Source organism: Equus caballus, chromosome 5, assembly GCF_041296265.1.
Source record: "Equus caballus isolate H_3958 breed thoroughbred chromosome 5, TB-T2T, whole genome shotgun sequence".
Classification (NCBI taxonomy): domain Eukaryota; kingdom Metazoa; phylum Chordata; class Mammalia; order Perissodactyla; family Equidae; genus Equus; species Equus caballus.
Window position 1 is genome coordinate 42549663 of NC_091688.1, and position 27041 is coordinate 42576703.

The window sequence follows — 27041 nt, forward strand, 5'->3', positions numbered from 1 at the left end:
AAGCAAACGACAGCAGGGGCCACTTCTCCCGTTTGCCCTCTTGCTTCAGTGCTAAGTGCAGGGCTCTGCACCATGGGGTCCCATCCAAACAAAACTAACAAAACTATCTCATAGGGTAAAGGTGAGAGAGAGACCAGAGGCTGCTCCAGCCAACTGGCCCTCTCGAAGTTGACACCCGCCCCCCACCGAACTACCTTTGCTGCCAGCCTCACCTTTGCTATTGAGATCCTCCTCATCATCACTGAAGGCTGCCTCTGCGTTGTCATAGCAACTCTCATCCTTATCTGACATATGGTTGTCCATCTCCATGGAAACTGGCTCCTCAATTTTGACTTGGGAGTAAAGAAAGACAAGGCATTTGATGGGCTCCCATGTCCTCTAATATGACCCATGCTTCTGGGAAGGGGAGACCAGAGGGCAAGTGGGAGAACAAGGAGTTTATAACCTAAATGGAATATGGACCCTGAAAGGACAAACGTCTTGTCCTCACAACCCTCTAGGACTTGCAAGGGGATTTGCCGGGAATAAGAAAGCACAGGACATGACTCCTCTATGCTCAGCTCAGGATCAGCGAGCAGATAAGACTGGGACAGTCCTAAGTGCTCTTTAATTTAAAACCAAGTTGGGACATTCAGCTTGGCTGAAGCCCTTACCCTAAAACAAAAATGTGTGTGTGTGTGTCTGGAACTGGGAACAAGATTTGAGACCCAACCTGATGACCTCTCATCAGGGGCGAGGGCCCAGGGCTGGGAAGAGAGAAGAGATGGGCAAAGCTAACGTGAGATGCGCATATTCCATGAAAGCCTTCTAGCTACTGAGGAGAGCTCAGTAAGAGAAAAGACAGGAGTGAAGAGAGCAAGAGAGATCAGGGAAAGTCAAATAAGATGAGACGGAGATGGAGAGCCAAAGGCGGCAACACAAAAATGAATAAAAAGAGAAGCCGGGGAAGGAGGAGCTGAACTGGAGAGTGTTGGAGAGGTGGAGAACTGCACAAGGACGACATCCTAAACGGGGGCCCTGAATGTCTCCATCCCTCTTTTGAAACAAGGGATGGGATGGGAGCGTTCCATACCTTCCACAGGTGGGCTGGGCGAACTGCAGAACTCAGGAAACTTCTCCCTCAGCATTGCCCGCAGCTCCTTATCCAATTTAGGGTTGTCAAATAGAGGAGCCAAATGCCTAATGGGAAACACGAAAGGTCAGCATCAGAGCTCCCCACTTCTAACTCAACATGGAGTTGAAGAGCTAGGTCTAAGCCCAGCCAGTATAACTGGGCCATACTCAGATCCTCAGAAAGGTCGCCAGGGGACAGGGGAGGCACGTGATGCCTTCTGTAATATGACGGCAGGAGAGAAACTCCTCTGACTTAAGAGAACATGCCCAGCAGCCTGAGGTGGAGCCAGGACTTTTTACACCTCTCAAGGGGAAGGGTCAGCAGTGGTTTGGCACTTTCTGGAAGTGCCTGACCAAGGGAAAAATGAGAAAGCACCTCCCCCCTGCTCCACAGACTCCTCAAGTCCTTACGCCAAGACCCGTTTCTCCACAATGTGGTTGAGGGAGGAAAAGACACCCTGTCGCACGTGGCCCTCCAGAGGCGGGTAGAAGTTGGGGATGATCTAGGAGGGAAGAGGGGAAGGAGAGAATGAGAACAGGACTTCCCAGCCAGAGTGTTCTGCTGAATTAGACCTAAACAGCTGCCTCAGTTTTGATCAGGGGACACTGGGGAGTATGGCTGCAGAAAAAACTGGATCAAAGTTTCCGACCATTCCAAGCTGCTAAAATGGGAAACTCTTACTAGAACTGCTCCTCAAGGAGACTACATTCTACATGAAGTCATCATCCCCAAGGCTGAGAGACTCCATGGAGACATGGGAAGGTCCAGCTGGAGACAGTGGGAATATGGAAGGGAGGCGTTCCCTAACTTGGGGGATAGGACCTACGACGACTTCTGCCCCCGTAGTCAAGGGGCACCGGGAAGACCTAGTCACTGACCTATAAGGTCAGAGGGGACACACACTTAACTCTGCTCAGCCAGGCACAGGGAGAAAAGAGGGCTACAGCACTTACGCGGCACATGAAGTCCAGGAGTGTGGCAGTGATGGCTGGGTGGGGCTTCATGGAGTGATGCATGACCAGGATGGCCGGTTCTGGAGAATGTGGAATTAAAGGGTTCCCCTACATCAGACAGTCCCTTCCCAGCTCCATAAAATGAGGTATCAATATAGATGAATGGCTCCAGAGAGAGCCATGTCTATTCCCATCCCCCTACTCCCATCGAGAAGACTCAAAAGCAGACAACCCCCAAAACAGCTGGGAGTCCTCATCTCCCTTGTCCCGAGCACTCAGCTTGGAGAAGGGAGGTAGTAGGAGAGGAAAAGCAGGACATGGTACAGCCCTTTCCTCTACCTAGGCCCTCCCCACCCGAAGTCCAAGCATAAAGCTATGGAGCAAAGCAGGTGGAGTGATCGCTTGGCCCCAGTGAAGCAATTTTCCTTCTAGGTCAAGGGAGCACCAATGAGGAACAACGGAACTGCTCCCAGATAAGCAGGCTCCGCTCCACACTGCTCTGAGATTTATGACTGCTCTCACCGAGACAAGGCGGCGGGGCCAGGGGGATGGGAGTGGCACGGCCTGGTCTTGGTCACATACCTATGTTCATAATGCTATCCTTGTCTGGGCTGAAGAACAACCAGTCGTAAAACAAAGCCAGCTTGGCATTAGAGGCAGCGACATTTGACTGGAAAAGAGAAATGAAAAAAGAAGGCTATTTCAACAACCAGCTCCCTCCCCTTCAGAAGCCCAAGGCAGATTCCAGGGTCCTTGTGATTGCTCCACCTGTGAAATTCAGCTCCTAGTGAGACATGGTGGAACCCCCACAGGGTGAGGGGCACCCAAGTCCATACACGAGTGTGAGCACCCTGTGATCTCACCAACCTAGGCGCTAGGGATTGGCCTGTTCTCATACATCCGGTAGAACATGTCCCTGATCCCCTAAGGGAGAACATCTTGGCCTGGGAGTCCCCTGTCCCGCCCCCCTCCAGTGGAGAGAGCACTCTGACCAGCCTCTAGGCTACCCTTGCCGGCTCCCCAGGCATATTCCTGAAGGAAAGACCCCTAGGAATAGCCTGTTGTCACATCTGAATCAGCACATTCCAAAGACCCAGGCAGATGGGGGAGGGGCCCTGTCAGGAGAGGTGGGAGGGAGAAGGAGAGTTCCCCGCCCCTGGCACAGGGACGAAAAGGCTGGGAAGGAAATGGGTGCACTGTGGATGCACTACGTTTAGAGAAGGGAAGTGTCCTAAGCTGCCGCCAAAAGGCATGAAAGTCAGGGTCTAAGGAACACAAGTCCAGAATCTGAGAAAGGAACGATTCAGAGGAATAACCACATGTGGTTTCTGGAAGCTAAAAGGAAAGACAGGGGCGCCTCAGAAATCCAGGCTGGGGGAGCAGGAGTAAAGGCAGAGATGAACCCGTTCAACCCCAAACCCAGATGGGAACTAACGAGTGTACGTAACCTAGAGACACGAAGTCAGAGGGGACAGGGCTGACACTCAGGAGAGAAAGAGTGAAAGAAGGACCTTTCAGGGTCAGGTGGCCCAGACGATTGGGAAGAAGTAGGGAAATATGGGGAAGACGAGGGCAGAGGGACCCTTCACCATCCAACAGCCTCTACCCTCCGGCCCAGCCCCTCACCGTGCACGTTGTCAGGAGCCAGCCAATGATGGCCCAGCGGGGCAAGATGTCTGAACTCAGCACTTCATTAGAAGGGTGGACAACCCCACAGATGTAGCGAATGAGGTCACAGCGCAGAGACTGACTGTCTGGAGTTGACAGGTACTGGCGCTGGAACCAATCCTGGTATCGTTTTTGTTGACCAAACCGCACCTGGGGGAAGGGGACATTGGAAAGAGAAACCTCGAAGGAAGGGCGGGGTCTCTGGACAGAGGAAAATGAGCACCACTCAACCATTCAACCTAGACCTCAATTTCTTCCCACATTTATTCCTTAACTCATACTGTCTTCTCAAGTCTCCCCTCCTTTGGGAAGACGTCCTGAATTAAATCTTCCTTAATTTAAAAAAATGCTGAAAATCTTCCTAGCTTACCTCTCGTGCCAGTGGTACATGCATTCTTGTCACCAACCTGATGTCACATTTACCCCCAACTGCAACTGCAGTCCAGTTTTGGCTCCTCACTCCGGTGCTGGTCACCGAATCTCTAGTCCTAAGCATAATCTTTTCTTCTTTTCCTGAGCCACTTATGAACAGCAAGGAATGTTCCTCGAGAACAAGGGCTAAGGCTGTTCCCCACTCAGCACTGACTGACAGCTCTCTGATGTTGAATGACCTGACAGGATCATTATCCAAGGTACAGAGATTCCAAACCTCCTTGCAGCAAGTCCTTCCCCAAACAGACTCTAAGTGGTTGCAAACAGCAACACTAAATAAGGGGAAAGATCTGGTTTTCCTCTTCTATTCCCCACATTCAAGCAAGACAGACAGCAGAAACGTTAAAAAAAAAAAAAAAAAAAAGAGATACATCTAGGCCAACACTGTCCAATAAAACTTTCTGCAACAATGGTGGCCACTAAGCACTTAAAATATAGCTACTCCAACTGAGGTACTGAATTTTTAATTTTACTTAATTTTAACGAATTTAAATTGCAACACATGGCTAGTGGCTACCACATGGGACAGCACTGATCTAGACAGTTCTCCTAGATGACTTAGGAAACTGAAAGTTGGCTAGAGCAGTGGTTCCCTAACTCCGGGCTGGCTGCAGAGGAGTTGTTACCGGGAAAGTCTGTTAAAAATACAGATTCATCAGATTCTCTGGGAGAGTGGGATCCAGGAAGTTTTGGGTTTTTTTTTTTTTGTTAGGAAGATAGGCCCTGAGCTAAGATCTGTTGCCAATCTTCCTCTTTTTGCTTGAGGAAGATTGCTGCTGAGCTAACATCTGTGCCAATCGTCCTCTACTTTTGCCTCTACCTGCGAACCCCAGGCCACTGAAGCAGAGTGTGCGAACTTAACAGCTATGCCACCGGGCCGGGCCCCAGGAAGATGTATTTTTGACATGCTCCTCAAGCAATTCTTTCATAATTCAGCCATGTTTAGAAACCAAAAGGCCATAGCTCTCTTCCTGAGAGTTTCCCAGAATGAACACTCTCACTCTAATCTTTAATAACGCATTTCACATTTGAAATTACATTTGCACACAATTATTGGTTTAATGATTGCTTTAGATAGACTGAAAGCTTCACAAGAGTTCAAACTGCATCTTTCTTATTCAACACCGCATTCCCAGTTCTTAGCACCATCATGCCCAATGCCAGGGAGATGGGGGCACCACTTGACTGCCACTCCACCAGTCAGTACTCAATGGAAACAGATCTCTGGGCTGGAAGAAGCAGCCCAGCCAGTGCCTGCAACTTCTCCTTCTGCTGCAATAGCTTAGCTTACCCGGGATGTCATGAAGAGGAGCTTAGTCTCCATGTCTGGGGTTAGACGACATGCTAGGAATTTTCGGGATGTTCTTGACTGAAGAAGCTGCAGGATACCTGAACCAAGTGTGGAAGGGAAGAAAAAAGAGAGAAGCCTAAGGACCAGAAGGAATGGAAGGCAGGTGGGGAACCTGGGCCAGGTGACTGATGGCCAGTGGTCTTGCTCATGGGGAATTCTAAGACAAGACCCAGAGAGGTTGAGCATAGGAACAAGTGGGGGTTCTAGCCAGCATCCTGTATGTTCTGCTCCAACCAACCACCGTCCCCAGGACCCAGATATATTCATTCTCTTCTCCTGCTGGCCATCCAGAGTCCCCTACTCACATCATTCTAGCTGGCAACATGTGGGAAAGTTAAGGGGAAAATGTGGACAACCCTAGGCTCTCTTCCTGCTCCTGGGGGCCCCATCACTGGGTCCTGGGGTCAATGTGGTGTTGTGGCATAAGCACGAGCTCTGCAGTCAGACAGACCTGGATCCAAATCCTGCCTCTGACACTTACTAGCTGTGTGGCCTTGGGCAAATTACTTAATCTCCTTGAACCTCATTTTCTTTATCTGTAAATATGGAAAGTAAAATAGCCATCTTACAGGGGTGTCCTGAGGATTAAATGAGTTAACATACATGTGCCTAGCACACAGCAGGCACTCAAAACAACACAATACATGTTCAATATAAGAGCAGTACAAGATAGGGCAGAACCAGGACTTCCCTCTCTTCTCTCCTGACTTCCTAGGTCCTAGACTACCGCGTTCCTGCTGTGTACGCACACACACACGCATGCTGGAGGTGGGGTGGGGAGCAAAGCTGTACAGTTATTGCTCAAACCATAAGCAGAACCCTGGCAAGAGGAGCCATATGAAAAGGACCTTGTCACAGGGAGGCACACAGACTCTTTCCTCCCCCACAGAGGATTTTGGCCAAGCTGGGTCCTTGGAATTCAAAGGCAAGACTGCTCTGGGGAGGAGCCTTCTCTTACAGGACTCATTCCAGCCCCTCTGCTGCCTCAGTCTCACAAGCTGACCTCTGACTCCCCTGCTGGACTCAGTGAGGCTGGACACTGGTCATCGGCTCACCTCCTGAGCCACGGAGCTGCCGGGGGAGGAGGACCACAGTTCTCTGTCCCACTTTCTCATAGCAGTAACGACAGCCTGAGTCTGCCAAGTACGGGCCGTCTGCGAACCACACGAATTGCTCTGTACCTCTGCCATTCCCACATCCAGCTGTACTTGGCAGGGCCTGCCCTGTCCCAGTCTTCCTCCACCTGACTGCCACAGCCTCTGACCCACCAACCTCTGCCCTCTTGACTTAGCAGCACATACACTGACCTTCCACCTCTCAAGCACAGGAGACCCAGCCTTACTTACCTGTGAACTGAGGACTTAAGGCCTGAGGGTTATGGATAATATCTTTCCAAAGCAGTTCAAATTCTGGTATCCTGGCAACATTCTGAAGTAGTCTCACAAGGTCCCGGCCAATCATCAAACATTCCATGAACTTGATTGGGGGGGGGTGGTGGCGGGGAGGACAGGAAAGAAGAAAAACATGGATTGTTTACCTGCTACAGGGAGGACAAAGGAACAACACGTTCTAGAAAGGGAAGGAAAGAGGGTCGAAGGGACTATATTATTTCTTCTGGAACCAAGGGGTTGGCTCCTAACTGCTCAGGGGAAGAGAGCTGGAAACTGGGGACTGATATCAAGGATGAGAGTTTACTGGAAACTGCGGAAGCCCTGCTGGCTTTCACATTAACCTACACCCCTCTCCTCCCAGCATTGTTTTGGCCCAGGTCAAGGGAGACCAAGATCCAAAAGGAGAGGACTGACAAGTTGAGTCCCAGACACCTTACCCCAAAACTCATTCAGTCCAAGAGAACATTCTGTGAGAGTGGATATGATCTCTACCTGTGCTGTCCAAAAGGATACCCAGGAGGCACATCTAGCTAACCAGCACCTGAAATGTGGCCAATTCAACTAAGAAACTCAATTTTAAAATTTTATCTAATTTTAATGAATATTTATATTGCCACCTGTGGCCAGTGGCTACTGCATTAGAGAGCAGAGCTCTAGGATCTCTCTTGGGAGATCTGAGCGTGGACAATTCACAACCCCACTTGACCATGGCAGTTACCCAAGCGGGCAGGTGGGAAGGATGACTTAACAGAGGGCACACAAGCACAGCTTGTGCCTGTGGTGTAGCAGTGTCCATGAAGCTGACCCTAGGATGCTAGCATAACAGGCAGCATTTCTAGCAACTTGGGCTATCCACACTGATTCCCCCACTCTCTAACCTCATCTGTCTTAGAATGACCAAAAACCACCAGACTTTGAACCACCTCCATCTTTCCAAAACAAGACCTCTGGCCTATGTCACCTCGCAATACCTATAGAGGTGTTCCATCCTGGGTTTCACTTCCCCATACTGTTCTTGTCCTCACCCGTTCCCGAAGCAGTGAGATGCAAAAGTCCACTTCCTTCTGCCGCAGGGCCTGGAGCTGGGCGGTTCCATGGTGGTCGACGATGAGGCGGAGGTATGTGTAAACAGCCATGGCAATGAGGATGCTGCTCTTGAGTACCCATTCCCTGCAGGGAAGGAAGACAGTGGCACCTGGACTCTGTCTAGACCTCGTCACTCTCCCAATGCCCCCCAAGCTTGGCTCCCACGCCTCAGGAATGTCTGATGATTAGCACGGGGACTAGGTTCTCTGGTTCCTTGACTGCTCGCTCCTGCTGTCAGTATCTGTCTGAGACCATCAACTGGCTAAGGGAGGAACAACTTCCTACCACTGTACCAAGTGCCCAGTGAAGATAAGTACTGGGTGAAAGCAGTGTCTCTTTACCAAGTAACTGCTTAGCTTCCAGTAAAATTATTTTGCACTGTGTGAGGGACTAGAGACAGGGATAAACCATAGGTTCTGCCCCGCTCAGACTATGGGGAAAAAGGTTTTGGAGGTGTCCTTAAATTAGTAGTTCTTAAAATGTCCAAGGACCTCTGGGGATTACCAAAAGCCTTTCAGGGACCTGGAGGTTTTAGAACACACTGTGCTAGCCCTTCCATCACACTTGTCATTAGCAGCCCACCATGCCACAAACCTTCCCCTGGCTCTCTCTGGGGCCACTGATCCCACTCCCAGACAATGAGTCATTTGCCCTAAATCACAATCTGAAAAGAATGTGATTTTGGATGGCAAAGCCCATTTCCCAGGAGTTTTAGAATTTCCCTGGGGAAAAGGGGGCAATGAAAGAATTGTGCGTTCCCTGTTGCTTTAAAAGGGGTAGGAAGACACAGTGCGGAGACTTCATGAACTCCAAGGCTGTCTCAGAGCGTCAAAACTAGGGAGCTGTCTCCCCCAAGCAAGCAGCCTGTAAGGGCTTTGGCACCCCTGCTGGAAGGCAGGGAACCAGAGGAAGAAGATGGGGAATTTAATTAATCCAACCAGGCAACATCCTGATTCCGGAAAAGCGCTCCAGCCATCTAATTAAGAGATTCTGGCTTTTTCCTTTCACAGAATGAAAGCAGCAGCCAAGGACACTGGGGAGGGTCCCCCTCCCCGACCTGCTACCTTTTAATTCCACAGCCCTAAAAACACTTGGAAGGGAGTGAGAGGGAGGGTGTGGAAGTTTTAAACTTCTAGGGACTCGCACCACAAGATGTGAATTTTTTGTATGGCAGTTGAAAAGGTAGGGCAGCTATCTGACAGCTGTACCGAGACTGTGCTCTAGTTGCCCAAATGAGGGAAATTCAGCTTTAGGGTATTGAGAACAGGAGGCATCTGACACCAGGAACAAAATGAGAAAAATCACTTTTTAGGATGATTGCTAGCAGAGGTGACGAACGTATCTGAATCCTGGGATGGAATAACGAAGAGAAAGAGAGAAGAAGGTGAGACCCTCCAACCCAGGATACTAGCCAGGCAGAGAGACCTAAGAGAAGCAGAGACCCAGTGAGAAACTGCTAGGATCTCGTGCGCTGTGCAATGGTACCAATAATGAAAGAAGTGCCTCCAGCTGCACGTCCATGCCAAGGGCACTAGGTGGCACTGCACAGCAGACCTGGCACAGCTTAAGCTTGGGCACAGCGCAGAACACAGCAACCCCGTTCACAAGTGTGAATAAGGGAGGAGGTCCATCCTCCTACAGTGTAGGAAATAATGGGTACTATGAGCTCTCTCAATCACTGACCACCATGGCATCCTTACCCAGAAACAGCCTGAAATCAATCAATAGGAAGACTGAGGCCACAGGACCAAGGGGAAACCCTCACCCCCAAACAAGTTCAGCTATGAAACAGCTCTCATAAAATTTCTGGTCCTTTACTTTGATGGGGAAGGGAAAGCATCAACCAGAAAGCCCAATATGCTCCCGTTATGCCCTTTCTACCACTGGACCTCCAAGCCCTCTAGGCAAACTCCAGCAGGACTCACTGATCTGGATCACCTCTTCACGCCCACCATTCCCCCTGCCACTTCAAAAGGAGAGTATGGGTTGGACGGAGAGGCTTGTAAGGGAGAAAAGGGGTACCTGCCAGGCCTGGGTAGTTGGCTGGTTCCACTCTGCTGAGCTCATTCTCCCCCACCACCCCCCAAAGATAAACATTCCAAGGCGGTCTGGATCAAAAATAAACCCTTATCAGATGAAACTGGTTTTTCCTGGGCTCTGAGATATTTTAGTAAAGACCTTCTTTCCCACTCCTTCATCCCTTGGGCCAAACCATGGCATTAATTCTTTCACTTGTCACCAGTACACTTGCCTCTCCCTCCCTTGCCTCATCCTTTCTTACCGAAGGTGTTCTTGGTCCCCTAAGAGCTTTCTCACAATCCTTCCATGCCCATTTCCCACACTTGCACCCATCATGGCCGTATCTGGCTCTTGCCCCACCCTTCACGGTGGACTCTACCTCTGCTCCGTCAGGATATCCAGAACACTCTCTGCCAACCAGATATTTTTTGCCGTAACATCCCCACCTGATTTCAAAGGGGGAGAAAAGAGAGAATCAGAATGGCTATGATTAGCGACAGCTAATCCAATACACTTCTTCACCCAACTTGCTGGTCCATCCTTAACTGCTATCCCATCACTGATGTTCTGAGTGCAGGAAAAACCGCCTTGTCAGGCTTTAAAGTTTCCCTCTTTGCCTCCAGAAAGAAGGAAAGGGAAGGGAAGGGATTTGTCCAGAAACCAGAGCTGCTCCTTTTCCACAGATTGGGGTTTGGCGAGGGAATATTCTGACCCTGGAAAGGGCACGTCTGGAAGGAGACATGAAAAGCCCACAGTTGGAAAGAAAGGATGGTATCTCAGATAGGGTCTGAGAGGGACAGGTGCCTGATAACAGCTGCAGTCCAGCATCTGGATGTCCCAAATCCTGTGTCAGCTTCATGACAGGCCAAGGGTTTCCTGTTTCCAGGTATCACAGTCTTCTGTGCTTGCTACGAAACTTCCTGGGGCAGAATTAACATGCAGCAATGCCAGAACAAAGTCTTAGAATGAGAGGTGGGGACTGGCAGTGCCAAACAGGGAAGAAAGTGCCAGGAGAGTGGATAAAAATAGCCAGCACAACAACGTTATGCCTTGTTCTAGGTCCTAATTTGAAAATTCAATGTGCACATAGTCACACATCACAGAGATTAAGGTTTATACACATCAAAACAGGAGCATCAGTGTTCCATAAAATCCTGAAGAGGAAGCAAAGAACCAATGCGCAATGGTGAGATAGAAAGGCAGGGTCAATTTTAAACAAACACACGCGATCTTGGGAGTAGAAGAGGTAGCATGGGAAGGCCTCTTGGATATTCAGTGGCTCAGACAGATGTCACCGATGCCAAGAAGATAATAAACCTAAATGTCAGGGTCTGTTCTGTGACATAGTTTGTCCCTCAAACTGGCCCCAATCAGATATCATAATTATTAGGGAGCAAGTGTTCAGAACATGGGGGTGGAGCCAGGGAAGATGTCTGGGTTTCTGAAAACATAATGTGATGGGAACAAATTATTTGTCCTCACTTTTCTCCCCATTCCTTCCACATCCTTCTTGATCAAATACGCCACAAAACCCCAGAGTGAGGACTGGCTAAAATAGGCCAACTATTCTACGTCAGGCCCCGAGTTTGGCAGGAAGGAAAATGAGGCAAGACTTATTGCTCCAAAAGGCCCCCTGTGATTTTTCAATTTCTTTCTGCAACTTAGGTGGTCAGAAGATGCCTGTATCAGAAGGAAAAAGTCCCTCAGGCACTTAACCATTCTCCATTGCCTGGATTTAGTCTCTGGGCTCCTCTCCTTTCTTCTTTATGCTCTTGCCATCAAACTCACCAGCAATCTGCTTCATGAATGTCATGCAAACACCATCGGCTCCCAGAACCCCACTCTTCACTAGTTCCCGTACCAACCACACCAACTAAAGGAGAGAGGAAAAGACAGATGAAGAGAAGGGCCTGTGAATTTGAGAAAGGGGCTAATCTGATCACATTACAATTTAGGTGTACAAAGGCAGAGGTGTGTCAATTCCTCCTTCCCTTCCCCTTAGGAGAGGATCCATCCTCTGCTACGTCTTTGAGCTGAATCTCTTTCCTTTCTGGCCTTACCTGAGTACGGCAGGTATCCTGCAACTTCAAGTACTTCTCCATAAGGATCTGGTTGATTTTACTCAGGACAATATTCATGCCGTCACGACTCACCAGAGCCAAGTCCCGGTAACACTGTGAAAGGTGAGGTTTGTGAGCAGCCAGCAAGCTGAGGAGAGGCTCTTAACCCCACCCATAGCGGGTCCCCTGCCCGGCCCCCTCCCCGCCCCCAGCCTCTTCAACCTAAACACCACCAATGGGACGTGAGTGGATGCTCTCCTTCCATAGGGCTCCTCTATCCCAAACCTATCTTTTGCTCTGTCACACAAGGTAGGGAAAAGGGACTGAGCTACTCTCTAATAAGGCAGAAAAGACTGCTAAGACAGGCTCCCTGTCTCCCCAACTCCCTTCTTAGGAAGTGTCACACTGTTTGATGCCATAAGCTGAGCAAAGCCAGGTGGAGGCCATCTGCTTTTCATCTGCCAGTAAAAGGTCACTGCAGAATGGATTTGGTTGAATAGGCGAGAAAGGATCTCAAAGAGGTTTTTAGACCTGTATCGGCCCAGCCAGATGAAGCAAAGGGCTAGGAGTATTAAGGGATAAGGATCCAGGGACCAGGACCCCAGAAAGAAAGAGCAGAATCAAACTGAACTTCCTTAACTAAACATGTTTCTTCTTTTCTCTGGGCTGCCCTTTGCTTCCGCCAAGTATTAAAAAAGGAGGGGTCCTTAAGCATACCCAACCCTGGGGAAAGTGAGGGAAGGCATGCCAATTTCCTGAGAGTTCTTGCTTCCCTCCCTCCAGAGCTTTCCTCATCTGTCTCTCTAGAGAGACCAGACCTCATTAGCGACCTCCTTAGGCTGCTGAGTTCTGTGCTGTCAAGGTCTCAGCACAAACGGCAAAAATTAGGTAAGTAGCATCCCATGACCTCAGAAGACCAGTAGCAGGGGTGGCATCAACAATAATAGCGATTATAAGAGCTAACAAGCATTGGTACTATTCACAAACTTTGTATTATACATATTATTGCATCTGATTCACCTAACAACCCTTTGAAATAGGTACTATTTATTGTTTTCTCTGTTTTTACAGATGAGAAAACAGGCATACAGACGTCAAATTAATTTGCCCCAGGTGACAGAAATAAGAGGAAGAACCAGGATTCAAGACCAGGTAGTCTAATTCTAGATTCCATGCTCTACACCAACGTCAGAAATCACGAAAAGGAGAAGAGGCTGCTGGGCATGGAGGGAGGAGACTACGGTGGCTTTGAGACCACTACATTTCCAAATTCTTTCATCTTCACCACTCAAAAGAGAAGTATTCCTGAAGACCAGCTGCTTCCTGGCCTTGGTGTGACTAGGGACTTCTAAGAGACCATCTATCGTTACTTGCTCTTGCCTCTATTATCCTTAAATCAAACCTACTGATTTGATGAAAATATCAACACTTAGAGATTCCCCCATTTACCACAAACTTTTCATACCCACAGGAACATGTGACTATCCTCTGAATCCATCTGGGGGGAGGGCTGGGAGATCAAAAGTACAAGCAAGGGGACCCAGCAAACTGCTGCCAACATGCTGGTCAGCAAATATTGGCCGTGCAGCTTGCCCCGGAGTTGTGAGTCACAGAACAGGCAAAGAGGATGAGGGAGGCAGAGGCAGAAGGAAAATCTATGTCAGGCCAAAGAGAGAGATACTACTCACCAGAGAGGAGCCCTGTCTGTTCAAAGGAAAGCAGAATTCCCAGAAATGTGGACTAGACCCAGGACAGGGAAGGAGGACAAGTGTCTCAGGCCAGACAGGGTCTCTCAGGAAAGCAGAGACCATCTGCCTAATTCTGCGCTCCATCTGGGACCTTATCAACCACAACTGCTGGTAACACATGGCAGCTGGGTACAGGAGTGTCATATTTCCGATGCTGTCAATTGTCTCACCAACCTCTGTGCCAGTTTGCTGACTGGCTTGGAACATAAGTGGATGAGGAGAAAAAAAACTCTGTGGGGAACAGAGAAGAGAAGCAGAGTCTCGAAAGAAAGGAGAGGTGATGGGATGGTGCTGAGGCAGCACGTCTGCCCTGACCGTGTTAGAGGGAATGATATTCCAGCCTGGGCTCTCACAGCCCCAACTTTCTTTCTGGAGCTGCCTGCTGAGAAAAGCACATGGACCAAGTACTGCCAGGGCCTGGATCCATAACTCCTTGATGAAGAGAGACCTTGGGCAGTGATGTCAGACCCTTTCCTATTCCCTTTATCTGCTGACTGCTGGAGCCTACACAGAGGCTAAGGCTTCCAACTTAGCCTCCCACCTCACCAGTCCCCCGGCCAGGCCTGCTCCCAGCTATTTCATTCAGACATCAAACAGGAAATAAACAAAATCAAAGGATATAAATGTAAGAGTTGCTGAGTAGGCAGATGCAAGTCAAGAAAGTATAACTGGAATGAAAGTCACCCCATGCATATTCCACTCTCCACCAATCCCTGACCTACTTTTTCCTTATCTGAGTTCTTCTGTCCACCTGTTCAATTCACACTAGTTCCGCCCACTAAGAAGTCCCAGAGAGCTGGCCCTAACTCTCTGGACCTGCCTGCCAGCACTGACAGGGGCGCCTCAGCTCATGCTTTGCCAGAGCAGGTTTCTAACGTGTTCAGGACTCAGTTTCCACTACCACCTTCTCCACCATCCCCACCTCCCATCTCTTGGCCTGTGAAGATGCAGGAACAGCCAAACCTGCAAAAGATCCTGAGGTTTCTGTTCCAGAGACAGAATCAACCCCAACTAAACCCTTAGAAAACACTCCCCCTGTTTTAAGCTGAAGCCTAAAACAATACATTAGGATCAGCCCTCATCAGTAACTCCCGCCCACAACTCCCGTAGGACAGAAGTATTTCACAAGATAATCACCCCTTTAGGGAGAGGGATCAAAGCACTACCAGAGATACATCACTAATTCTTCCACCATGCCCTGACCTGGCTCAAGGTCTCCGAATGAGTCACCGCCTGATGGTTCCTCACTTGCCTAATCTGTGTCCTCCTAATTCCCTGTCTCCACCCACTTTGTGTGAAGAGGCCTGACCTGGGGGCCTGTCTGCCTAGGAGGCTCCCAGGTAGGGGACTTATTTGGAAATCTTTAGCATGTGAGCATAATCCTGCTGGAACTGTTGACTAGCTATGAGACCCAGGGCGAGGGCCTGGGCCTCCCTCATGGGGCTCTCATAGGGCAAAAAGAAGACAAGGTGCCTAGTCCCTTGCCATGTCTGGATGGCCAAATTCATGACATAGCATTTATAATGCAGAGCCCTGTAGCCTCTCACTGCCAGGCCAGGCAAAGAGCTAGAAATACCACATACACCTTGCCCCTTCACTGAGGTTTACTAATTCACCCCAGCTGATTCAGATTCTACCTGAAACAAACAAATAAAAAAACTAGGGGCCGACCCTGTGGCCGAGTGGTTAAGTTCGTGCACTACGCTTTGGCTGCCCAGTGTTTTGCCGGTTTGAATCCTGGGCGCAGACATGGCACCGCTTATCAGGCCACGCTGAGGCGGCGTCCCACATGCCACAACTAGAAGCACCCACAACTAAAACATATAACTATGTACTGGGGGGCTTTGGGGAGAAAAAGGAAAAATAAAATCTTTAAAAAAACCAAAAAAAACCTAGCGCACAAGATGCACTGAGATGACTAAACGAGACAAACTGTATTTAGAAAAACCCACACAAGAGAAAATTAAACTTTAACCCCAACCCTTTCACCCCTATCCTTGCCAACAATTTCTTTAAAATAGAGGGGCTGGACTGGAGCATATCACTGTTTAAAACCACCAAATTGGAGACATTCATTTGTCTTCAAGGATCTTGATGACAAATTCAGTAGGAAGATGAAATGGCAATTTAACTCAACAAGGCCCCAGCCCAGAAATTGGCCTGGGAAACCAAGGACTTGTGAATACCCCACCACCCACCCTCAACTCAGATCCTACTCCAGCTGGCATCAGAGGACTACAAACACGTCAGGTTGCCATGCCCATAAATCCTTTCCCAAGCTATGCCAGGGGCCCATGGGCATCCTGTCCTTGTCCCTGGGAATGATTTTCCTCTGGATTTCCTTGAATAAACAACAATGTCTCTGACCTCCAGTTACCTAACAGGTAAACTGGGAGCAGTTGTTGGGGAGAGGACGAAATCACCAGCCTCATAGGGTTTTTTGAGAGGATTAAATGAGATCTTGTCCAGATAGAGGCTAACACAATGCTGGGCACAGAGCATGTTTGTTTCCGTCCATACTCCCCTTGTTTAAGGAAGGGCCAAGGAGAATACTGAATTCCCCTACAGCGGGCTCTTCTCTGTTAGTGTCACACGGTTAATGTCAGACATATACTTCTAAACCATCATGCTAAGACAAAGGACACAGAATTGCAGGAAAAGGAGCATCTAGAGGCAAAAGACAACTTTGCTACTTTATTACAGAAAGAACACTATGTGAAGAGATCATCCTGCCCAGCCCCTCACCTCAAGGAAGGACCCCACTTAGCTCACTCCACACAAAGGAGGCTCTCCCGATTGTGAAGAACTCCAGGCAGTTTTCACAGTCTTCCAGAGGAAGTCTGAGGCCAGCGTGCCCCGGTGCTCTCTTAGCCACCACATTATGGCCGCATCAGTCAGCTCACATTAAGCTGTCTAACTGAAACCTACTTGCTGCCCCGTTGAGCCTGCTTTCCATTCACCTGCCACTGATAGAACCTGCAAACTACTGGTCCCGCTCTTCTGGATAAGAACTCTCAACGGGCTTGGTCACAGTTGTTCTCTTCTCTTTTCTGGATTAAATTCCAAGTCTTTTAGCCTTCACTTGTAAATCTAAAATTTAAAACTCTAAATGCTTTTCACTTTCACAACTGCCTTTTTTTTGCCTTTTGCTTCAGAATCTAGAGACAGAGAAAGGACGTAAGTCAGAGAATGATGAGTTCACTGAGAGTGGAAAGGGAGTTGTACCTGTATTTGGAGAACAAGGTGACGCAGCTCTGGTCAAAGGGTCTGGTACCATGCCAGTTAAACCATAAGTTTCACCACAGTCCCGCATCGTATCTGAGAAGTTGGTGGGTCTAGAGCAGGGAGTCTTACCTTCTGGGCTTGGGCAGGTTCAGTGAGGACAAGAGTGAAGAGGCCCAGACAGATTTCCTCATGCTGCGGGGGGCCTTTGCACACCTGGGATACAAGGAAGGAAAAGACTAGGTGTCACTCACAGGAGGAAAGCTCTCGAGCAGTTTCCCCCAGAAAACTTGGGACTCCTGAGTAACCTGCAAAGGAGAATCACCAAATCTTAAATCTGACGATTTCCTTCTACTACAAGTGATGAAGCACCTGTTTTAGGAGAGAGGTGGAGGGAAAGGACGGACCCTTATTGTTTTCTCCAAGGCTTGATGCAGGACAGAAGCAGAATATAGTGTTTAAAATGGGAACAGAAATTCTACTCCACCACTTTTACCAGCCTTCAGTAGAGAGGGAGCTGCAAACAGTCATTCATGGAGTCACAAGCACACCTACAAGTCAAGACCTTGGGCAAATTGTTGAACCTCTGATATTTGTAAGGTGAAGACACTGTAAGAATAATATACTAATGGGGCTGGCCCCGTGGCCGAGTGGTTAAGTTCGCGCGCTCCGCTGCAGGCGGCCCAGTGTTTCGTTAGTTCGAATCCTGGGCGCGGACATGGCACTGCTCATCAGACCACGCTGAGGCAGCGTCCCACATGCCACAACTAGAAGGATCCACAACGAAGAATACACAACTATGTACTGGGGGGCTTTGGGGAGAAAAAGGAAAAAATAAAGTCTTTAAAAAAAAAAAAAAAAAAAAAAAAAAGAATAATATACTAATAATAAATAGGAAATACTTACTGAACATTCACTATGTGCTAGGAATTACTTTGTCCTTTACACGTCTAACTATTTAAAATCCTCTCAGTCTCCCAGATTGATTAGGAAACATAAAAGATCCAATATGCGAGAATGACGTGCAAAGAAAAAGTCACTATAGAACTGAGTGATTTTTTAAAGTTATTTAAAGATGGCTAAGGCTCCAAGAGACGGATTCCCACAGTAAGAGAGAGAGGAGTTGGGAAGCCTGGTTCAGAGAGTCAAGACATTAACTTCAGTCCCCTGATTCCTAGCCACTTATGTCTTTCTACCTTTTTGATCATGTCTCAAAGCTGTCAAGGCAGCAGAAATGGATATGGGGAGCGCATATACTCACGTAGGCGTTGAGGGCGTCATTGGCCTCTCTCTCCGAGACACCAGTAGTCATCGAAGTCACAATGCTCATACATCTTTCCAACCTCTGTGAAGGGGTGAGAAAAAATTCAGGCCAAGTCACACACCACCAATGAAGGATTTCTGGCCTCAAAAAAGTTTTTAAAAAATTTAACCCTCATCATGCCTCTAGATCTAACCACCAGTTTACAAGTCAAGTCACTAGGTGGATATAATCAGCAAAATCCAGAATGTGGAAACCAGGACAAGTGACCTGCTTTCTTTAACATATAATTTGCAAGGATAGAAAGCAGGGAGGGGCAAACCATGTATTAAAAGAGGCTTAAGATTATAACCCATCGAATAAGATAAGAATCCATGAGTCTGCACTGATGGATATAGACATAACAAATAAAGGAGAAGGTAAAGTTCTTCCTTACAGTGGAATGCCAACTAGTAAATGCAGAACGAATGACAAGAGGAAAAATTGATTCAGGTAAATATCATCAGTGGATACTAAAACCAGAGGTGAAACTTTCACAAGAAAGAAGATATTTACGTAGCTTCAAAATACTTATTAATTATGAAGCAAAAATACTAACTGCAGGAAATCCTTGAGGATACTACCTTATCCAAGCGATCAAAGTTAGTATCTCTAATAATGAGACAAACTGACACCTGAGACTACTTGCCTCTGATATGGTGCCCAGAAAAGGCTATAACATCATTTCTATGGGTTTTTTTCTTTGCCAAAAATGAATAATCTCAGTCTAATCATGAAGAAATTTCGGACAATCCAAATTAAAAGAGATTCTACAAAATAACTGGCCTGTCAAAAGTGTTTAAGATCATGAAAGACAAAGATAGACGAAGAATCTGTTTCAGATTACAGAATTAAGAACAATAAATCCAAATGCAATATGTGATCCTGAACTGCTATAATGGACGTGATTGGAACAAGTGGTAAAATGTGAATAGGTACTATAAATAATAGTAAGATATTGATGTTAAGTGTTCCAATCTTGGTAACAGAACAGTGATTATGTAACAGAAGATACTTGTTCTTAGAAAATACACACTCAAGTATTTAAATCTTAACTGGCATCATGGCTGCAACTTACTCTCAAAAGGTTAAAATAACAGTATGTATCTAGAGGGAGAATGACAAAGCAAATGTGGCAAATGTTAATAATTGGTGAATCTGGGTGATGAGTATAGGAGAGCCCTATGTATTATAATTTTTCTCTAAGCTTGAAATTATTTTAAAATAAAAAGTTATTAAGAAATCAAAGAGATACATCAACTGAATGCAATATGTGGCCCTTGTTTGATAACTGATTTGAACAAACCAATTAGAAGAATTTATGCGATCATCAATTTGAACAACAAATATTTTATTACATTAAGGAGTTACTGGTAATATTTTTAGGTATGATATTGTGGCTACGTTTTAAAAAAAGCCCTTCTCTCATGGACAAATATATGAAGTATCTACAGAGGAGATGATATATCTTGGATTTGCTTCAAAATAATCCAGAGGAGAGTGGGAAGAGAGAGAACAAGACTGCCATGTACTGGTAAGTACTGAAGCAGAGTGATGGCTCCAGGGGAAGTATACTCTTCTACTTTTTCATGTTTGAAATGTATCCCCCTAAAATTAAACTTAAAAAAATGAGTGTGAGGAAAGAAAAGGACTAATGGAGAACAAAACGCCAAACTAACACCTGCAAGGGTCTCTAGTCAAATACAGGTGGGGATGGCTGCATTAAAGCCCATCCATCAGCCACTGTGATTTCAAGGCCACCTCTAACACGGCACATGCGCAACATCCCAAGGAGGTCTCAGTCACTAGCCCCTGCTGCGAAGCAGTATTTACTCCTAAATACTGAGAGAATATCGCTAAAATGTATTTCACGTTAAGTCAGTGAGCCTCTCCATTATCACCACCACCGTTATCAAACTTTATCTTGAGAATTAACCCAAGAACCGTTTAAGGAAAACTGCTTCCCAATTCCCACTCACGATGATGTCGGCACAACAGGGACAAAGGCAGGTAATTTTACTTCCCCGAGATCCTAGAGGTCATCCCAGAACACCCTGCTGAGAACTGGTTCCACAGCAGCATTGCAAGGAACTGACAAACAAGGACAAGTGGAGAGGTCTAGGAACGAGAGAATCACGCTTCTCCCTTAACCATCGTCCTAAGGCTGTCTACAACCACCCCTGTCTAAGAGTGTAGGGTAGCACAGGGTAGAGCTGCGTGTGAAGGTAAGGAGCCCCCATAGCTACAAAACTTCAACCTAAAATAGACCCACAGGCCCACATCAGGTCTGACTGCCCCCCAAATCAGGTCAGAGCAGTATGCTCAGCCTTAATGAAGAGCACCTGCGTACTTGTGACAAGGAGCTGTGAGATCACAGGAAAGCTGAGCTGTGACTCTCACAACCCACCTCGCCCACAAGCTCTGGAATTCATCACTACCTAGCGCAGCTCCTGTATGACAAGGGGAGGGGAAGAAAAACCTCAGGTTGGATTTTCTCTTTTTAAATTTTATCCCCCACCATCCAAGATAGTTACCAATGACTAGAGGATCAGTTCCCCCAGATGCTAGGTCTAGACTGTTCTTGCTGGGAGCTGGGGAGCGGAGGGACAGACGACGGACGGACACAGGGACAGGACAGGGACAGACCTGCTTACCCAGCCTAGGTTAACAAGCAGTTTCAGAGTGGAGGGAGATGGCGAACAAGCAGCAGCACAACATCCTAAAACTCTAGATATTGCCTTCTACTCAAAGGAGGGGATCTCTGCGGAATCAACAGCGATAGAAGAGAAGTCCAACGGCAGCTGGCTGATGAGCAAACTGACGAGCACTGTACAGAGGGATCCCTCCACCACTTGCTGCCTCAGGTTAATCCTGGGTGAGTTACTTAACCTCTCTAAACCCTGGTTTTCTCATCTGAAAAACAGACATAAAGTCTATAACACAAGGTTGCTCTGAGGATTAAACAAGATAACATACGTGAGCACCCAGTCTCAGATGAAAGGATCTATTCCATTTGTGAGGAAGCCCAGCAACTGCACAACGAAACCTACGAGGACCAGACGCCCTGCCACTACTTCCAAGGGCATGTCCTCAAAGATTCCTGAACTGACCCCTCCTCCTACAGGCCAGGACACGGATAAGTCCCTGACCAGGCTGAAAAGCTTCCTCTCCTACTTAACCCTTTGTAAACTTCTGCCTTCTAGAAGAGAAGAGGAAAGGGTAGGGGAGAGGGGAGGAAGCCTGACTGACGGACCTGCACCAAGATGCTCCCGCAAAAGCTGGATTCACAGCCCTGTGGGCTGGCCGAGTCTCCAGCTGTGATGAGACACACAGAGACTTTGGACTGACCCAGGTCTCTCTAGGCCCCTCCTCGATATTCTAAACTTCACTCAGAGGCCTGAGGCAATTCTATGGGTCACTGCCCAGTCAAGAAGAAAAGTGGCCTCCTGGAACAGGGAGGCCCAGCTAAGGATGTAGAAAGTGGGAGAGTCCAGAATTTGGATGTGTGGACAAAAGCAATGAAGAAAGAAGTGTGAAGGCGAGTCCTTTCGAGGCAACAAGAGTATATATAAAAGATGCTGCTCTTCCCAAACTACAGAAATTACTTTTCCAAACATGGATGGGAGAACTAAGTACAAATCATTCAGGGTGACAGAGGGCCACATCCCCTCAAAGGAGGCCAAATCCCTGCAATCAAGCAGCAGTACCCCCTTCCCCGTCTCCAGAGGCCCCTAGTACAGATGGAATCCTATGTGCAGTTGCCAGCAATTGCTGGCAGAACGGCTCTGTTCAGAGTAAGCCCTCCACGACAGCACTTCGGAGAGCTGAGTAAATATTTACCATCTCTAGGAGCTCCTGAATTAATTTTTCTAGTAGCAGGACTACCTGACCATGGTTTCCATGACAGCAGCAGTAGATGGAGACGGGGCAGAGCAGCGAGGAAGGCCTTCCAGTTTGCCAGTATATACCTGAAGCTGGAGACTGAAGTCAGAGGGATGCCCTAACCTGTTTCCCCTCCCTCAGCCAGGTGAACAGTCTGATAAAAAGTGCATATTAAATACTGCCCCCTTATGGGAAGCCAGTGGCCTTGAAGAAGGATTCACCATCTTCGGAAAAAGAAGATGTGATCTAATCTACAAAATCCCCAAGGACCCACATTAATAAAGAATTACTGAACAAGCTGGGTTCTAAGTATTCTGCAACCAGAGTCGCTTGTATGTGAAAAGAGGATTTAAAGAAAAAAAATCAGGGGCCAGCCCTGTGGCCAAGTGGTTAAGATCGCGCATTCTGCTTCGGCAGCCCAGGGTTTTGCCGGTTTGAATCCTGGGCATGGACATGGCACCGTTCACCAGGCCATGCTGAGGTGGCATCCCACATGCCACAACTAGAAGGACCCACAAGTAAAAAAATAAATATACAACTATGTACCGGGGGGCTTTGGGGAGAAAAAGGAAAAATAAAAAAATATTTAAAGAAAAAAATTAGAGATGACTCAAAGCCCAGTCCCTGGAGCTTCCTCACAGATAGGATATCAATTATTCCTTGGAGAAAACCAGGAGGGGACAGAGCCCTAACCAAATGATACCGTGAGACCTGTCCGCAGCTCAGGAGGAAGTTATGACTTGTTCGGGCCACAGCACCTGCATTCAGCCTGACTTCAAGGTGGACCGGGCTCTTCTCAGCAGAGGAATGACCAGGAGCTGGAAAGGCTTGTGAGACTAGAAGCTACATGTTCTACATGTCTCCAATCCCTGGCACTATTTTTATCTCATTCCCCAAATCGGGATGGGGATGGGCAAGAATTTCCCCTTCAAAGACAGGAACAGGGCCAAGGAGAAGAAAGGATACAACAAATGCTCCCTCGGGTACCAAAGTCCTAGTCTGCCTAGGATGCTGTTCACCAGTGCTTCCTCCTCCAGGCCTCTAAAGGGCCTTTCCTCACCACGCCCAGCTACAATGACCCCTGTCTCATCACTACACTACCTCGTTTTTTCCTTCTTAACCTTCCCTGTGGGTGTGTTAACTCAGTGGTTAGATGATAAGCTCTAGAAGGCAGATCTTGGCTCTCTCTCCCTAGTCCCTATTTTCCTATCAGATTCAGCACACAGTAAGCATATACTATATGGTCAGGAAGCTACCTCCGTGTTCCTGGGCAATAGGGAGGACTGTGTTGGAAAATCACCAAGCCAGAACAAGCAGAGGTCAGTCAGTCAACACCAGGTTTTGATTACTTCTGTGTGCAGAGATCTGTGGGGAGACCCAGAGGAAGAAGCCAGTAAGTCTTGCCCTCAGAGACACTCTGGTCTAGTGGGAACCACACGTACACATGGGGTTAAAAACTGAGCGGCAAGAAAACGTGCTGGAAAATTCAAATGCAAAGGACAAAGGGCAAAGAAGGAGAGGAGGGAGCCGGAGACATGCTGGAAAACATCTACACCACGAAGGATATCAGGAAAAAAAGAGACCCTCCCTTGCCCTTCTCCCTGGAAACAGTTTAAAGTTCACTCTCAGACAGTTCAAAAAAGCAAGAAAATAAATGCTTCCTCTCTTTTGTGGTCCCCTCCAGCCATATCACTTCGTTTATTAGCAAACACATCACTGCTCAGAACAACAGGATGCTGTCCTACTCTGTGGTGCAAAGGAGAGCAGAGGCAGGATGACCCCTCTAGCAATCAGGGTGAGGAATAAACAGATTTTCATCCAACCCGTGGGATCTTTTCCCCTCACCCCAAACTGGTGCAGGGATCAAAGGCAGACGACTATTTTCTTTCTACAATTCTAGAGCTCCAGTACTAGAACACAGAGCTCAATAAATACTTTGACAATGACAGTGGCCATTTCTAAAAAAGTGGATAATTCAAATTGCCAGGCGATCCTAAAGTCATTCCTATTTGTTCTGGGAATACATTATTTTTAGAAGCACTGTTTATGTTCCTAATTATATCTACTTTAGCTGACAAAAAACAACAGCAGAAAACAAACTTTGATTTATCCAAATACACATAGAATTATGGGATCGAGGCATGATGGGAAGCCAGTCTGTGAGCAGACATTTGCTGACGGCTAATCCTCAAAGTTGCTATCCAGCCACCTCTTGATGCACAAAGTTTATTTCTGCATATCTGTTCCAGCATCTTGTATCTGAACTAACATTTCTTCAACTCTAAACCATGAATTCCACCTACTTGCCTGCCCACCCTCTAATATCTGATAAAGGGCAGTGACAAAGTTAGAAGCAGGGAAATGGCCAGTGAAGAGCCACAGCCTGTTAATTTACTCATCCTGTCCCTGGATAACCACCAAGTTGAATGTATTGGGTCTTCCAAACAGTTCAGCAATCATGGCCCAGTTCTGGGTCTCATATTCCTAAGTGTGTCTCTTCGTGTGTAGCAGTGGAAAGGGATACAGTACACAATCCACTCCGGGCTGTCAGGGACAGGGCAAAAGGAACAAGTTGGGGAGGGGAGGGTCAACTATCATCTAGTCTAAAATTCCCATCCAGGTGCACCACGTCGCCTCACTCTACCTGCTCTCCTATCTATGTGTTCTCTCCTTGGTGTGTGTACTATCTGGTTCTGAAGGAGAGTTCCCTAGGTCCCACTCAGCTCCTCACCCCACTGCTGTAGTCGATGCTACCTAACTAAACACTACTCACTTTTCCTTAAGTCTTCACTCATTCTGAATGCCCAGGTAACATCACTGGCAATTGACTGTGTCTACACAAAGTCAATACTATCTAATAGGAGGGTTCAAGGTCTGCTGCAAGCTCCTATCAGCTCCTGAGACACCTACACACACACATACATTACTTCTCACCTCAATATATGACCTAAGTCTGGAACACGATAAATATTACGAATAGCTGTGGCCCTACATGGAAAGGAATGTCAAAAATAAATTCGTAGACCTGGATGCTGTATCCCTTCCTCATCAACACCCCCCCACCCATTTTCATACTAGTGGCTGCGGTTGCTATGACAACCTGTCCAGGAAGTTGGCCCACACTTCTTCCTTCAGGAGCAGGAAGTCTGGAGCAGTGTTTGTGCTGCCTTAGAAAAACTTGAAGGCCTCCTCCCCCACCCCCACCCCGTATCCGCTCCAGTATCCCTCCTCAACCCGATTTCTTAACTCCCTTTCCCACCCCCCACACCTACCTCCTCTAACTCATCCTTGGCATCCAAACTGGTTGAAAGTAGCAGCCTCCCCCCTCCTGGGGCTCCTGCTCCCGCTCCTCCTCCACCTCCCGCTGCTCCCGAAGCAGCTGTTGCTGCTGCCCCCTTTCCCTTCTGTAACTCCATGGCTGCAGCCAGGAGACGGGAAAAGGCCAGGGAGTGGATGGGTGGGAAATCCTAGAAATGAGGAACTCTGGGCTGCCAGGGACTGGGGGCAAGAGGGACAAGTGGGGGAGGGGAGGGCAAGGGTCGCTGGCCTCTCCACTCCTCCCTCCTCTCGGAAAGGCCGCTGCTGTGGAGGAGGCGAAGGCGGACGGCCCTGGTCCTGCCTCTGGAGTGGCAGTGCTGAGGAAAAGCCGTTAGCTCCTAAGTATGCTGCGGTGAGGGTCTACGCCCCTGTGGGAAGGGCAGGAGAGGCTTCTGCCCCTGCAGAAGTGGAAGGGGAGCCCTTTCTGGCTTCTGACCCTAAGAGAAGCAGGGAAAACCCTAAGTTTCTGCTTCAGGAGGTGGGAGAAAGAGGAGACCTGCCCCTGAAGTAGGGGGCAGGAAATCTTTCTGGCTGGTGCCCCAAGGGTTGGGGAGCGAGGTTCCTTTGGATCCGGCCCCCAGGGGGTGAGGGTGAGGCAGTAAGCGCTATAGGAGCACACGGAGGACCAGCTTCTCCCTACACCACACAGAGGCGGCCATGGTGGAAGGGCGGGGGGTGGGAAGGCTGAGGGCGACGGCGAGGGCGGGGGAGGAATCGTGGAGGCCTGCGCCGGAAGTGAGCAGTCGCGGTCCCTGGCCTCCGCCAATAGTGGCTTCTGCGGTGGCGCTGAGTCTCGAAGGAGTAGGCCGACGGCGACCGGCTGGCCTTTTCCCCGGCTGCCAATGGTATTGAGCAGAAGAGAGACTGATCTGATAGACAAGCGGAATGCCCAATCGTATCCCTCCTTTTCCCCAGGGGGGCGGGACGGGATGACTTCCCGGAGGTGGGGTGGGAGTGCGAGGTGATGAGGAAGAGGAGGCTGCGCTTGCGTGCACTGAGCGCATGCGCGGCACTGGCCTCCGCCCTACTTTCCTCCCTCCTTCTGGAGCTTGGGTGGGTACGGGAAGCGGGGCACTGTCTCTCGGTGGCTTTGGGAAACCCGAAGCCTAGTTGCAAATTAGCAGTGCAGGGCGAGGGAGCAGAGCCTTAACCTTTAAGCAGTCCTAGAGCAAACGCCATCAGATAGTATGGAGGCACCTTCCAGAGCTGAGAGTGCATCACATCAGCAAGTGTATGCGCTCACACAAGTGCAGTTAACATTCGGACATTGCACACACACACACACAAAGTGCATGGACCCACTTGTGCAAACCAAATCATTAGAATCGTGCCAGCAGTATCTCTTGCAAAAATTTACTAAACCACGGAACCATCTTCATCTTTGTTTTGAGTATCTGGGACTGACCCATGACATTAAAGTCTTACTCTTGCCCATAACACGGTGAGGAATGTTGTGATCTATTCTAAGCACAGTGTAACCTTGATTGCATGAGTCCA

At 48.2% G+C, this 27041-nt stretch overlaps 1 protein-coding gene across 1 annotated transcript in view; it reads right to left on the reverse strand.

Annotated features, from left to right (window-relative positions):
- The window catches only part of INTS3 (integrator complex subunit 3), a 36646-nt gene extending 10115 nt beyond the window's left edge, over positions 1–26531 (reverse strand). The window contains exons 1-15 of the mRNA XM_001495203.7: positions 25499–26531; positions 18306–18389; positions 17177–17260; positions 12075–12188; positions 11803–11887; positions 10394–10460; positions 7935–8079; positions 6865–6994; positions 5459–5556; positions 3694–3885; positions 2650–2737; positions 2068–2147; positions 1525–1616; positions 1073–1179; positions 213–332 (exon numbers count right to left, since the gene is read on the reverse strand). Coding sequence (XP_001495253.1) covers positions 213–332; positions 1073–1179; positions 1525–1616; positions 2068–2147; positions 2650–2737; positions 3694–3885; positions 5459–5556; positions 6865–6994; positions 7935–8079; positions 10394–10460; positions 11803–11887; positions 12075–12188; positions 17177–17260; positions 18306–18389; positions 25499–25642 — 1630 coding nt within the window. The 5' untranslated portion in view covers positions 25643–26531. The remainder of the gene's footprint in view (positions 1–212; positions 333–1072; positions 1180–1524; positions 1617–2067; positions 2148–2649; positions 2738–3693; positions 3886–5458; positions 5557–6864; positions 6995–7934; positions 8080–10393; positions 10461–11802; positions 11888–12074; positions 12189–17176; positions 17261–18305; positions 18390–25498) is intronic.
- Positions 26532–27041: the final 510 nt, after the last annotated feature.